Below are 10199 nucleotides of genomic sequence, written 5' to 3'. Positions count from 1 at the left end.
CAGGAATGGAGTGTTCATTGCTTTTCATGCAGTGGCAGCAATTTTGAGAGATGAAACAGCTGCACTGCAGAGCAGGCAGGTGCTCCGTGTGGATTCAGGTGTTTAAGTATTTGTTAAAACTTTGGAAAATCTAAGGTTGAACGTGCTCACACATGTGGTTTCCATGTCCTCCTTGCATGGAGAACAGCATTCACCTGCAGTCTTTGGTTCAGTTTCCATTCCGAGATGCTTCTCTTCTGATGTCCAGTTTAAGGCCAGTGCTGCCATCTGAGGAGCCCTGTAAGCTGCTTGGTTTTATAGTAGTGCTGAAATAAAAATACCTCATATGGCAGCCAGCTCTATCTTAAGACACAAATTCCACCCATCGTCCATGCTTATAGAAATTAAATTGTTTGCCTTGAAAGGTGATTTAGAGATTCTTGTTTTTTAATTCTAGAACTGCTGTTTTCCTTCAGATTTGTGCTTTTTTAGATTTAAATTTAAGTAGCCTTGCTTAAACTGCTGCTGAAACTTGTTTCAACATCAGGCAGAGTTTTTCAGTGTTGTGTGCGTGCTTTTTTTTCCTTTGGCCTTCCTTTTTATTGTTTCTTCTTTTAGGGGAGGATTTCCCTATGTGGATGGTCCCCATAAGTATTTGTACAAGTGATGACCCCACCTGTGCCAAAATGCAAATATTGATGGAAAAACCAGAGCTCACCTTGGTTTTGAAAGACATCAGACCAGATCAGTGGGTGAAGGTGAGTTGTCACAAAGGAGGACTCATTACTGGGAATAAGTTTTGATTGTCGCTGTAATGTTCCCTTGCCTTTCACTTGCCTCTTCTCTTTTTTTTCTCTTTTTTTTTTTTTTTCCTTCCCACTTGCAATCTTGTATTTGTTATGGAGAGGCCTCTCTGTGCTGCTATTGAGCGTTGGCTGCTCTCTATAATGCTTGCTTAGTGTAGTCCTTTGCTTTCCAAGAGTAGTCTAGACAATGTAAACTTGAACCTTTTAGGAGTCCAAGCCCGGAAAAACAGTGTGCAATTAGAGGCAGCTTTTGAGTTGAAATGTGGTGGCTTTTTTGGTATCCCATGGCAACCACAGTTTTAGTTAAAGTCCATCCTGAACAAAAATAGTCCTGCTTATCTTTCATTATTGTGAAGGTTTTCTACTGGCTATTGCCAGACAAGAACAAATTTGTAAGTGAAAAAATTCACTGTTGAGGTCTACTGCAGAAAGCAGTCAAATTGAATTTAGAAATTGAAAGACAGCAACTGGCTGGGTCTATTGCTATATGAGCTACTGAGGTTGAAGAGTAATTGTTTCAAAGCTGGAGCTGTATTCTGACAGGTGACTCTGTGAAATAACATTAAGGATTAGTTTCTCTGAATCAAATCTTCCCATTTAACTAACGTGGGCATTCCAGCTGTCAGGCCTGCATGTTCTCTTGAATCGCCATAATCTGTCTGGGTCCTCCCTGGTAAAAAAGAGGGGCACGAAACAAACAATTCTGAAAATGTCCTGTCTAAATGAGAGTACAGTTTGATATTTCTGCCTGAGAAAGAGACAATCCAGCTCAGCCCAAGGTGAGTTTGTAGGACTGCTGGCTGCAAAGGTTGTCAGTCTCTGAGGTTTTCAGTTAGTGCCATAGTCCTGAGGACTGACTGGCAATTGGACTGACCAAAATCATAGCAGCAGCAGTGGGAGTGACTTCCTGATGAGCTCAACAACGGTTTTGGTTTATGTCAGGTACTGTTGTTCAACCAACCACAATATTTGTAACCATCTACATTAAAACACTAGTAGGTAGTAGCATGTAGCAGGCGTAGTTCATCAGGCTTACTGACCATGACTTGCTTTTATGGTGGGCAAAGGTGCTTGCTCTCCTTTCTTAAGAAAATGGTTCTATCAGAATTGAATGGAGCAGGTTCTGGGAGAGAGGTTACAAAAGTTAAGATTCTGGCACCTGCGGTCTCCTGCATTTTTTTTCTTCTTGGTGCATGACTACTCTTAGTTCAGTTAGGATTTACCCCTAGAAGAGAAGTTTCCATTTTCTCCTTGCTCCTAGTTTTAACTCTAGCCTCTGTTTCCTTACGCCAGCTCTCTCTGGTCTGCTGTACCTCTTAGTGAGCATTTCTTCTTTGAAATCTTTAGTCTTCCTCCCTTACTTATGACTTTGGTTTTTCTTTTTATTTAAATGATAATGACTGACTTCTGTGAGCTGCAGTGATTTGAGAAATTTCTAGTGGTCCAAAAAATAAAAAGCATTTCCTGATTCGTTCCTTACTTTTAATTTTTCACTCTTTTGGTACTTTTCAGTTAAACCTTGGAACAGTAGGGTTTTACCGTACTCAGTATAGCCCTGACATGCTGGAGAGTCTAATACCAGCGATCAAAGACCTCTCCCTACCCCCTGTGGACAGGCTTGGCCTGCAGAATGATCTTTTCTCTCTGGTAAGCAAGCCTTTGCTATTCTGTCTAATAATGAGAATTACAGTAACCACGGAAATCGGTGTCTGAAGAGTCAGTATCTGTTTCTGGAGGCAAAGTGCCTTTGGGATTACTGCATACATCTAGCTATTAATTAGCTTGACAAGTTCTAACTTGTATTATAAGACTTAAACCCTATGGAAACAGTCTATAACTCCTCTTGCACTTTTCTCTTAGGGGTGTGTTATACTATAGTGGGTTTTTTGGTGTGTTTTTTTTTTTTTTTTTTACAAAATTGTTTTGAGAATTAGCTTTCTTATAACTTGTCAAAAATAAGGATATTTTGATGATCCCCTCAGTGACTTTATCAGATAATGTCAGCGCCATGTGCTTTAGTCAGTTGGGCTTGTAATAACTGTCCTCCACTGGAGGAGGTGGCTGTTGGGGATTCTTACTGTTTAAAAGCAAGGGGTTACCCCCAAAGCAGGTGTTGCTAGCTCTGAACAATTAGTTACTGTAATCTGTGTTTCAGATTGTACTTTCTTATTCTTGTTAGTCAGCAGGTATATGGAAACCTCTTAAAATGTGGGTTTGATACCCTGCCTCTCTAGCTTCAGAGCTTGTAACTCTTGTCGTGGCTTAGTTGAAGGGGTTTGAAACTGTAGCCTGAGTCATTTCCCAAATATTGCAAGACTAATGTGACAAAAAAAAATTGAGCAAACAGTACGTGTAGGAACATTGTGTTGGACTCCTATTTTCGTTTCAGTTTTAATCATGTTTTTATCATAATTGAATATAGCAGATAGATAATAAAAATTAATCTTCACCTCTTTTCCGGTGCCATAAATTACTGGTCTGGTTCCTGATTAACAAAAATGTGAGCAATCTGGGTGGATATACCTACCATAGGTATTATCAACTGCACTAAACATAGAAGTGTTTTCATGATGCTGTGAAGCAGTTAATATAAAGTTTTCCTGGCAGAGGTAGAAAGGCAGTACTTCTTCTACTAATTCACGGGAAGCAGGAAGCAAAAATGACTTCTGCGGTTTTATACTCTCAATTTAATGAAGAGCAAAAATTATATCTCTAAATCTTTACAGTTTTTAGTTAAAATAAGATTTTAGTGGGTGTCATATCTGGCTGAGAATAACTCTGGGGGTTTGCTTTTTCTTGCCGGCATTGCTGGCAAGTCACTTAATCTCCTTGTCTGTTTCTTGTTTGCAAAATGTGCTTAGAATTATATAGCTGTCTCTTTGTAAAGTGCTTACCTGTGCATAAAAAGCATTGTGTGCCGTGAGCAGCCAGCTGAGGTGCTTTGACTAGTGCTAACTCACCTTGGCAGTACCCCACAACAGAAAATAGAGTTTATATGCAGACTGTGCAAAGTGAACAGGGAAGACTGTAAAATAATGCGATGAGCTATTAAACTTCTTGATTCTGTTTGGAAGTAAGATTAATCTGTGTCTTTTCCTCTCCCAGGCCCGAGCTGGAATCATTAGCACTGTAGAGGTTCTAAAAGTCATGGAAGCTTTTGTGAATGAGCCCAATTATACTGTGTGGAGCGACCTCAGCTGTAACCTGGGGATTCTCTCAACTCTCTTGTCCCACACAGACTTCTATGAGGAAATCCAGGTGTTCGTGAAAGATGTCTTTTCACCAATAGGGGAGAGACTGGGATGGGACCCCAAACCTGGAGAGGGTAGGAAACTTATGCTGTGAAATCCAGTAGTGGTTTTGGAAAACTTATGTGTAAATAAGCCATCAAGATTTTGGGAAAGGGGAGAGAAGTAGTCTGAAGTAGGTGTTCAGGGGTATTTTTATACTTAAAAAAGCACAAAACCTCAAAACAACCCTCTGTTATCAGGCACAAGTTAAAATAGTAAAACTTTTCCCTATCTGGTCACTGACTGATAAAAATTCTCTGCTTTAGCTTTGCATCTATTGGAGTGTGTGAAACTTTTTAGACTACAAGGATGGAAAGCCATGTACGTGCATGTTTACTTGTCCTAGTCAGTCCTGTTGTTAGATGCAAATGGTTAATATTACTGACTTAGCTCAGGTTACGGGCCTAGCCTGTTGTGTTTGGGCCAGAATCATCTTCTCCTGACCCTCTTGCCGTAGAAAAATAATATATTCTCCAGTTGGTATCAAGTAGAGAAAAGGCCTAGTTTCTTTAGATATCCTCAGGCATGTGGAAGGACTGTTATACAGCTCTGCTCTGATCACTGTAGGCGGAAGAACACTTAATTTAATTGCTGAGTTGTGTCTCCAAATTTTTTTTTTTCCCTCCTGCTCATTAGGTCATCTGGATGCCCTTCTGAGAGGTCTGGTCTTGGGCAAACTAGGAAAAGCTGGGCACAAGGCAACATTAGAAGAAGCCCGACGCCGATTTAAGGACCACGTGGAAGGAAAACATATGCTGTCAGCTGATCTGAGGAGTCCTGTAGGTTATTGTAAATTCTCCTTCCCAAAAGACTGTCCCCACTCACTTAGCACTGTGTGAATTCTTGTATTTCCAAGAATAGGGAAGCTAGAGGAAACCAGTATCAAGGTATGAGACCAACTGGTTTTGGCAGAGGTGGTGGGAGCTTGGATAAGTCCAGTTATGAAGAAGATGGTACTGGGAAGCATGGTACAAATATCCCTGTGTTTCTTGAACCAAGTAAACCTTATCTATCGCGGCCAATACTCAGTCATAACTAGTAAGCTCAGCTGTACCCACATTGACTGCCACAGAACAACTCTGGTCTCTAAATCGTGTTGCGTCAGCTAGGCCCGGCAGAGCACAAAGTCTGACTATGCTGGATATGGATTGAGTGGATGTGAAGTACTTATTAGCTAGGTGTTGCATGGTACAAAGATTTCTTGTTCTGGTGTTTTGTTGTGGTTGAAATTGCCAAAATTATGCTGAAATTGAGGAAGAGAAGAGGTAAAGGAGTTCATGCATCTCTAAAATCCAGTCTTAAAACATTGAGGGGATCAGTGCCTGTATCTTCCAGATCTGTTCACTTGTCTGAAATCTAATCCAAATATGTAGAAATTGATCGTTGCATTTCTAAAAGTGTGGATTTTGAGGGACCTTCCTTGTTTATGCTCTATCTTAGGTATATGTAACTATTTTGAAGCATGGAGATAGTACTACTTTAGACACTATGCTGAAGGTGAGTGCACACTCTGTTGTTAACACTGCCAGCTTATGCAATGTAAAGCTAAATATTCTACCCTATGAGTTCCTCTAAGATGTAGTTTATCTGCACGCAGGCTCAATCCAATGTTTTACAGATGATGTGAACACTTCAGGCTTCATGGTGGTGTTCCTCAGTCTATGTGTGGTGTGAAATTGCCACCTAGTGGATTGTTACATCTCTTATTTTAAAATTATTTTTCATCGCTTGGAGGCACGGTCCTACTTGACCTTACATAAACAGTAGTGAAGATCGGTTTATTACTAATGGTACTTTCTGCTGATGTACGTGTAATGAGGTCCGTAACGTGGATAGCTGCAGGATGATTCGTGAACAAGTTCAATTTGTTGCATATTAGGCTTGAAGACTAATCTAGCAGCTCTAGTGTATACAGCAAGTTCAGTAGTGCTAGGTAAGAAGTCAGCATTTAATATCGTGCACTAATACTATTCACTTTGGCTTTGAAGCTTCACAAGCAAGCAGACATGCAGGAGGAGAAGAATCGAATTGAACGAGTTCTTGGAGCCATCTCTCAACCGGAGCTGATTCAAAAAGTTCTCACCTTTGCACTTTCAGTAAGTTATTGGAAAAGCTGCTGCTTCCTTACCTTGTGAGAATGACAAGTGTGTGTGGTCAGAGCACTTACTGACAGAGCCCTGTGCGCATATAATGTGCTAGAATAGGAGGAATAGTCTTAATGATCAAATCTTTGAGTTGTATCATAAAGTTTGTGGGTGGGGAAAAAAAGCTATCGTTGTCAGATTTGGTGTAGAAATGCATCAGGCCAATATCTGTTGAAACAAGTCTTGAATACTTGTCTACATTTTCATCTTCAGGAAGAGGTACGTCCCCAGGACACGGTATCTGTTATTGGTGGAGTAGCTGGAGGCAGCAAGCAGGGGAGGAAAGCTGCTTGGAAATTTGTAAGGGACAACTGGGAGGAACTTTATAATCGATACCAAGGTGGATTCTTAATATCCAGACTAATAAAGGTACGTGTAGCTGTGAGATAAGTCCTGTTCACGTACATGATAAAAAACTAAACTGTTACATTTGAAATGCTAAATGCTTACTCTTGGTTAATATTTTTTCCCTTCAGCTAACAGTGGATGGATTTGCAAATGATAAAATGGCCGCAGAAGTTAAGGTAAGGAATTTTAATTAAAGAAGTGATTAACTTCATGCATGACAAATATTGTGTGCTCTAGACTGTAAGCATTTGATGGAAGAGCTGTGAGTTTCTATGCAGTTTTTGGTTTTGAACTCTTTTGCCTGTTGCCTAGTTCCTGAATTGCAGTGCTTTAGGTTGAATCATTTTATTGAAAAGTCTTAAATTACTTCATGAAAATGCTAATCTGCAACTTCTAGTGATTTCTGTTTCATTAGTTTCACTCATTTAAACTTTTATAAAATCCAGCACAGTTTGTGGCAGTGGTTTTGAGACTCCCCAAAAGACAACCTTTAAAGATAATGGTAGCAAAATTTGTCGTTGTTACAACTTCCGTAGTAAGCTGAGGCTTACACCAGCACTTTGCTCCTCCCCAGACTGATGTGGCACATTTGGGGCTGACTGCGCTAGCACCCAGGGACTCCTGGGGGAATTAACGTGGCAGAAATTGGCTAAATTCCATACTGTAGGTCCAAGTTTTATGTGGTCATTTGTGCTGTGTACTGAGAGCAAGGCTTTGACACAAGGCAGATCAATGTGTTTGCAGAGAGTCTCTCTTGAAGTTGCTGGCTCAAGGTGATGTGATTTCATTACTGGACTCAAGCATCCCCTCTGACTTGGGAGCTTAGGTGCTGGTCTTGGTAGTTTTGAGAATGTGTGTAGGTTTTATTATTTACTCTTTGCCTGCACTTTTACAGGGACTCCTTTCTGGAAGAAGAAACTTAATAATATGGCCCTTAATTATCACTTCCCTGTTAGGAAAATGCTCAGGAGGAATTCTGGTTTCAAAGATAAGCTGAGCCATGAGCTCTAGCTATCCTTTTTTATCATCTAGTGATCTCTTCTTAGAAAAGATTTAGTAGCATAAGTGATTTTACTGAGAAATCTTGCACTGTAGTTATTTTTTTTCTTAAAGAACACTTTGCAAAACATTTACCAGAATAATCATCTGTAACTAAATCATAACTACTTTCCAAGAGAGCTTCCTGAGACAGCACACCTGGCTTTTAGCTGGAGTACTTAATGTGTCTGAGTCTCAACGTCACCTTGTGGTGTACACTAGTGTGAGGTGATCTGCCAAATACTGGGAAGAGCCTGCTTGTTTGAAGATGGGGGATGACTCCCGGCTACGCCAGCTTGCTCTACCCTTGAATCAATTGCAAAGTGCAAAGTCACAGCAGCCTCTGGTGCGGTTTCTTCGGCTTCAGCTATTCGCAGGGGATCGGTATTGTTGGTTCTGGAGGAAGAAATGTGAGACTATTCAGCAAAACTCTTGAGTGCTGCTGGTGCTTGGAGGTCATTATGCAGCTTGGAAAGAGGCCTAGGTAGAATGCTAAGAAATCTGATACCTAGACAAATGCTTTTGCGAAACAGCCTTAGGCTTCCGTTAGTGTCTTCTTCCAAGTACCCAGAAATACGCACTTGATTTGCCGCTCGATTGTTGCCTCCCAACGAGGGACTGAATTCATCTCTTCAGGTGCCGCTTGCTGTCCCTGGCAGCAAGGACAAGAGAGGACAGGAGGCAGCCTTTGGGCTAGTTCGCAGAAATGCTACCGTGGCTTTTGCTTTAGCAGAGAAATGGAGGCGTTTTGCTGTTCCCACTCTGTACTTGGGATTACACGTCTTGCAAACTCGGCAAGCACCCTGCAAATTTTTCAGAGTCTGTGATGTTGGTGGGAGCAGATAGCATGAACTGTAGTCAGACAAGGAACGTAATTCACAAAAGCGTTTCTATATAACCTAGGGAATTTGGCGACTTAAAAATACAACCTTGTCTATGCCCGTTTATAGCCTTATGGATGGTTGTGTGCTTTTTATACAGGCCTTCTTTGAGAGTCACCCAGCTCCATCGGCAGAACGCACTGTCCAGCAGTGCTGTGAAAATATTCTGCTGAATGCAGCTTGGCTGAAGCGGGACGCCGAGAACATCCACCAATATTTTCTGCAGCGCAAGGCCCCACCAGCCATGGTGTGAATCTGTGCATGCCACTGCTGCAGTCCTGCTGCCGCCTCATGGGGAGAGGGAGGACCTACCCAACAGCTGATTCATACGCCAAGAATTTGGAGTCTTTTTCTCAAACCAATGGGGATTGGACAATGAATGTAGTTAACTGGTTCCTGCTCACACTCCAGATTTAAATTCTATTAAAATTATCAGCAATTCAGCAAAAAAAAAAAGAGAGAAAAATCTGTAAATATGATAGTAATAAAATAGAGCATAACAAAACTGTGAAACTTCCTCAAGCCTTGTCAGTGGTTAAAATATTTAACACCCCTCTCCTGACACTCTTATTGACAGATGTTCTGTTTTTTACACTCTCCTCCAGCCCTCCCCCAAAAAAGGAAACCAGTGGTTTCTAGGTCAGTGGAATTTTGTGGAGAGTCTGGGGTAGGAATGGGTTAATGCCTCTGAGTGTTGTGTGGAACAGGTCAGTCGGAAAGGCAGGTAGCTGGTATAACATAGAGTCTGCACATCATTCTAAGTGCAAGGTTTTGGGGAGATGTTCCTGCAACCCCCCCACCCCCAATCCAAGGATAGTAGGTTCCCTCCCTTTTGTGTTACCTCTCAGCAAAAAGAAAAATGTTCTGTTGCTCTTCGGTTTTTCTCCTTGGTTCCACTTGCTGATGTCCTTCTTAGAGATAAAGGAATTATAAGGAAACATCTTTCATAGCCACATTAAATAAGAGAAAGATTCATGCAATTTACTTTTTTTTCTTAATAAATTGCACCCTCAAAATGCATGCAAATGAGGAGATAACTACTGTGTGACTGGTTCTCCTGGCTGCTGTTAGGGCAGGTCTCTTCTATTCAAGACACCTTTTAGACATTGTCTAAAAGATCCAGCTTGTTCAATCTCCTCATGGCCGTAGCAACACTAGCTTTTCGTTCCTTTCTGTGATGTTGATGGTAATTTGATTCAGAAGCCTTAAATTAGTGATGATTGGCGTGATGATGAAGTCTAAGCTGTGTGCCATCATTTACTTCACAAAGCAGCGTGGTCTACTAACCAGACACAACACCCTCTAATACAAAGGTTGGAGTTCCATATATTTTTTTTTTTCTTTAACAGGAATTCGTATTTGGTGTGGCTTAACTGTATTTCAGAAGGTCATCAGACTAACTGTCAGACTGCTTCCCTGAAACATTTTTGTGCTATTGTTTAAAAAAAAAAAAAGAAATTTAAAACAGTTGGCGTTAATAAAAATGTCAATGTGAAATTCATGTCCTGATCTTGTGTTCTGTTTGAGTGTTGCTGCTTTCAAAGGACCTAAACCTCTGAGGGAACAGCGGAGGTCACATGTCGATGGTGTCTTTAACAGCCCCAAGGAAACCCTTGTTCTCAGCCTTCTCCTCTTCTGCTATCAGTGCTAGGTCTTAGGGCAGCTGAATGAGCACATACTGTACTGATCGTAAGTAGATCTTGTGTAATCTGA

General features: G+C 41.0%; 1 protein-coding gene across 1 annotated transcript in view; it reads left to right on the top strand.

The window, feature by feature from the left end:
• NPEPPS (aminopeptidase puromycin sensitive) overlaps positions 1 to 9062 on the top strand; it is a 28000-nt gene extending 18938 nt beyond the window's left edge. The window contains exons 14-22 of the mRNA XM_009698807.1: positions 598 to 737; positions 2298 to 2432; positions 3891 to 4110; positions 4712 to 4854; positions 5516 to 5572; positions 6064 to 6171; positions 6433 to 6588; positions 6696 to 6743; positions 8587 to 9062. Of these exons, the coding sequence (XP_009697109.1) occupies positions 598 to 737; positions 2298 to 2432; positions 3891 to 4110; positions 4712 to 4854; positions 5516 to 5572; positions 6064 to 6171; positions 6433 to 6588; positions 6696 to 6743; positions 8587 to 8739 (1160 nt within the window). The 3' untranslated portion in view covers positions 8740 to 9062. The remainder of the gene's footprint in view (positions 1 to 597; positions 738 to 2297; positions 2433 to 3890; positions 4111 to 4711; positions 4855 to 5515; positions 5573 to 6063; positions 6172 to 6432; positions 6589 to 6695; positions 6744 to 8586) is intronic.
• Positions 9063 to 10199: the final 1137 nt, after the last annotated feature.

Source organism: Cariama cristata, unplaced genomic scaffold (assembly GCF_000690535.1).
Source record: "Cariama cristata isolate BGI_N322 unplaced genomic scaffold, ASM69053v1 scaffold32644, whole genome shotgun sequence".
Classification (NCBI taxonomy): domain Eukaryota; kingdom Metazoa; phylum Chordata; class Aves; order Cariamiformes; family Cariamidae; genus Cariama; species Cariama cristata.
The sequence above is the reverse complement of the archived record's forward strand: the minus strand, read 5'-3'. Positions and strand labels throughout refer to the sequence as shown.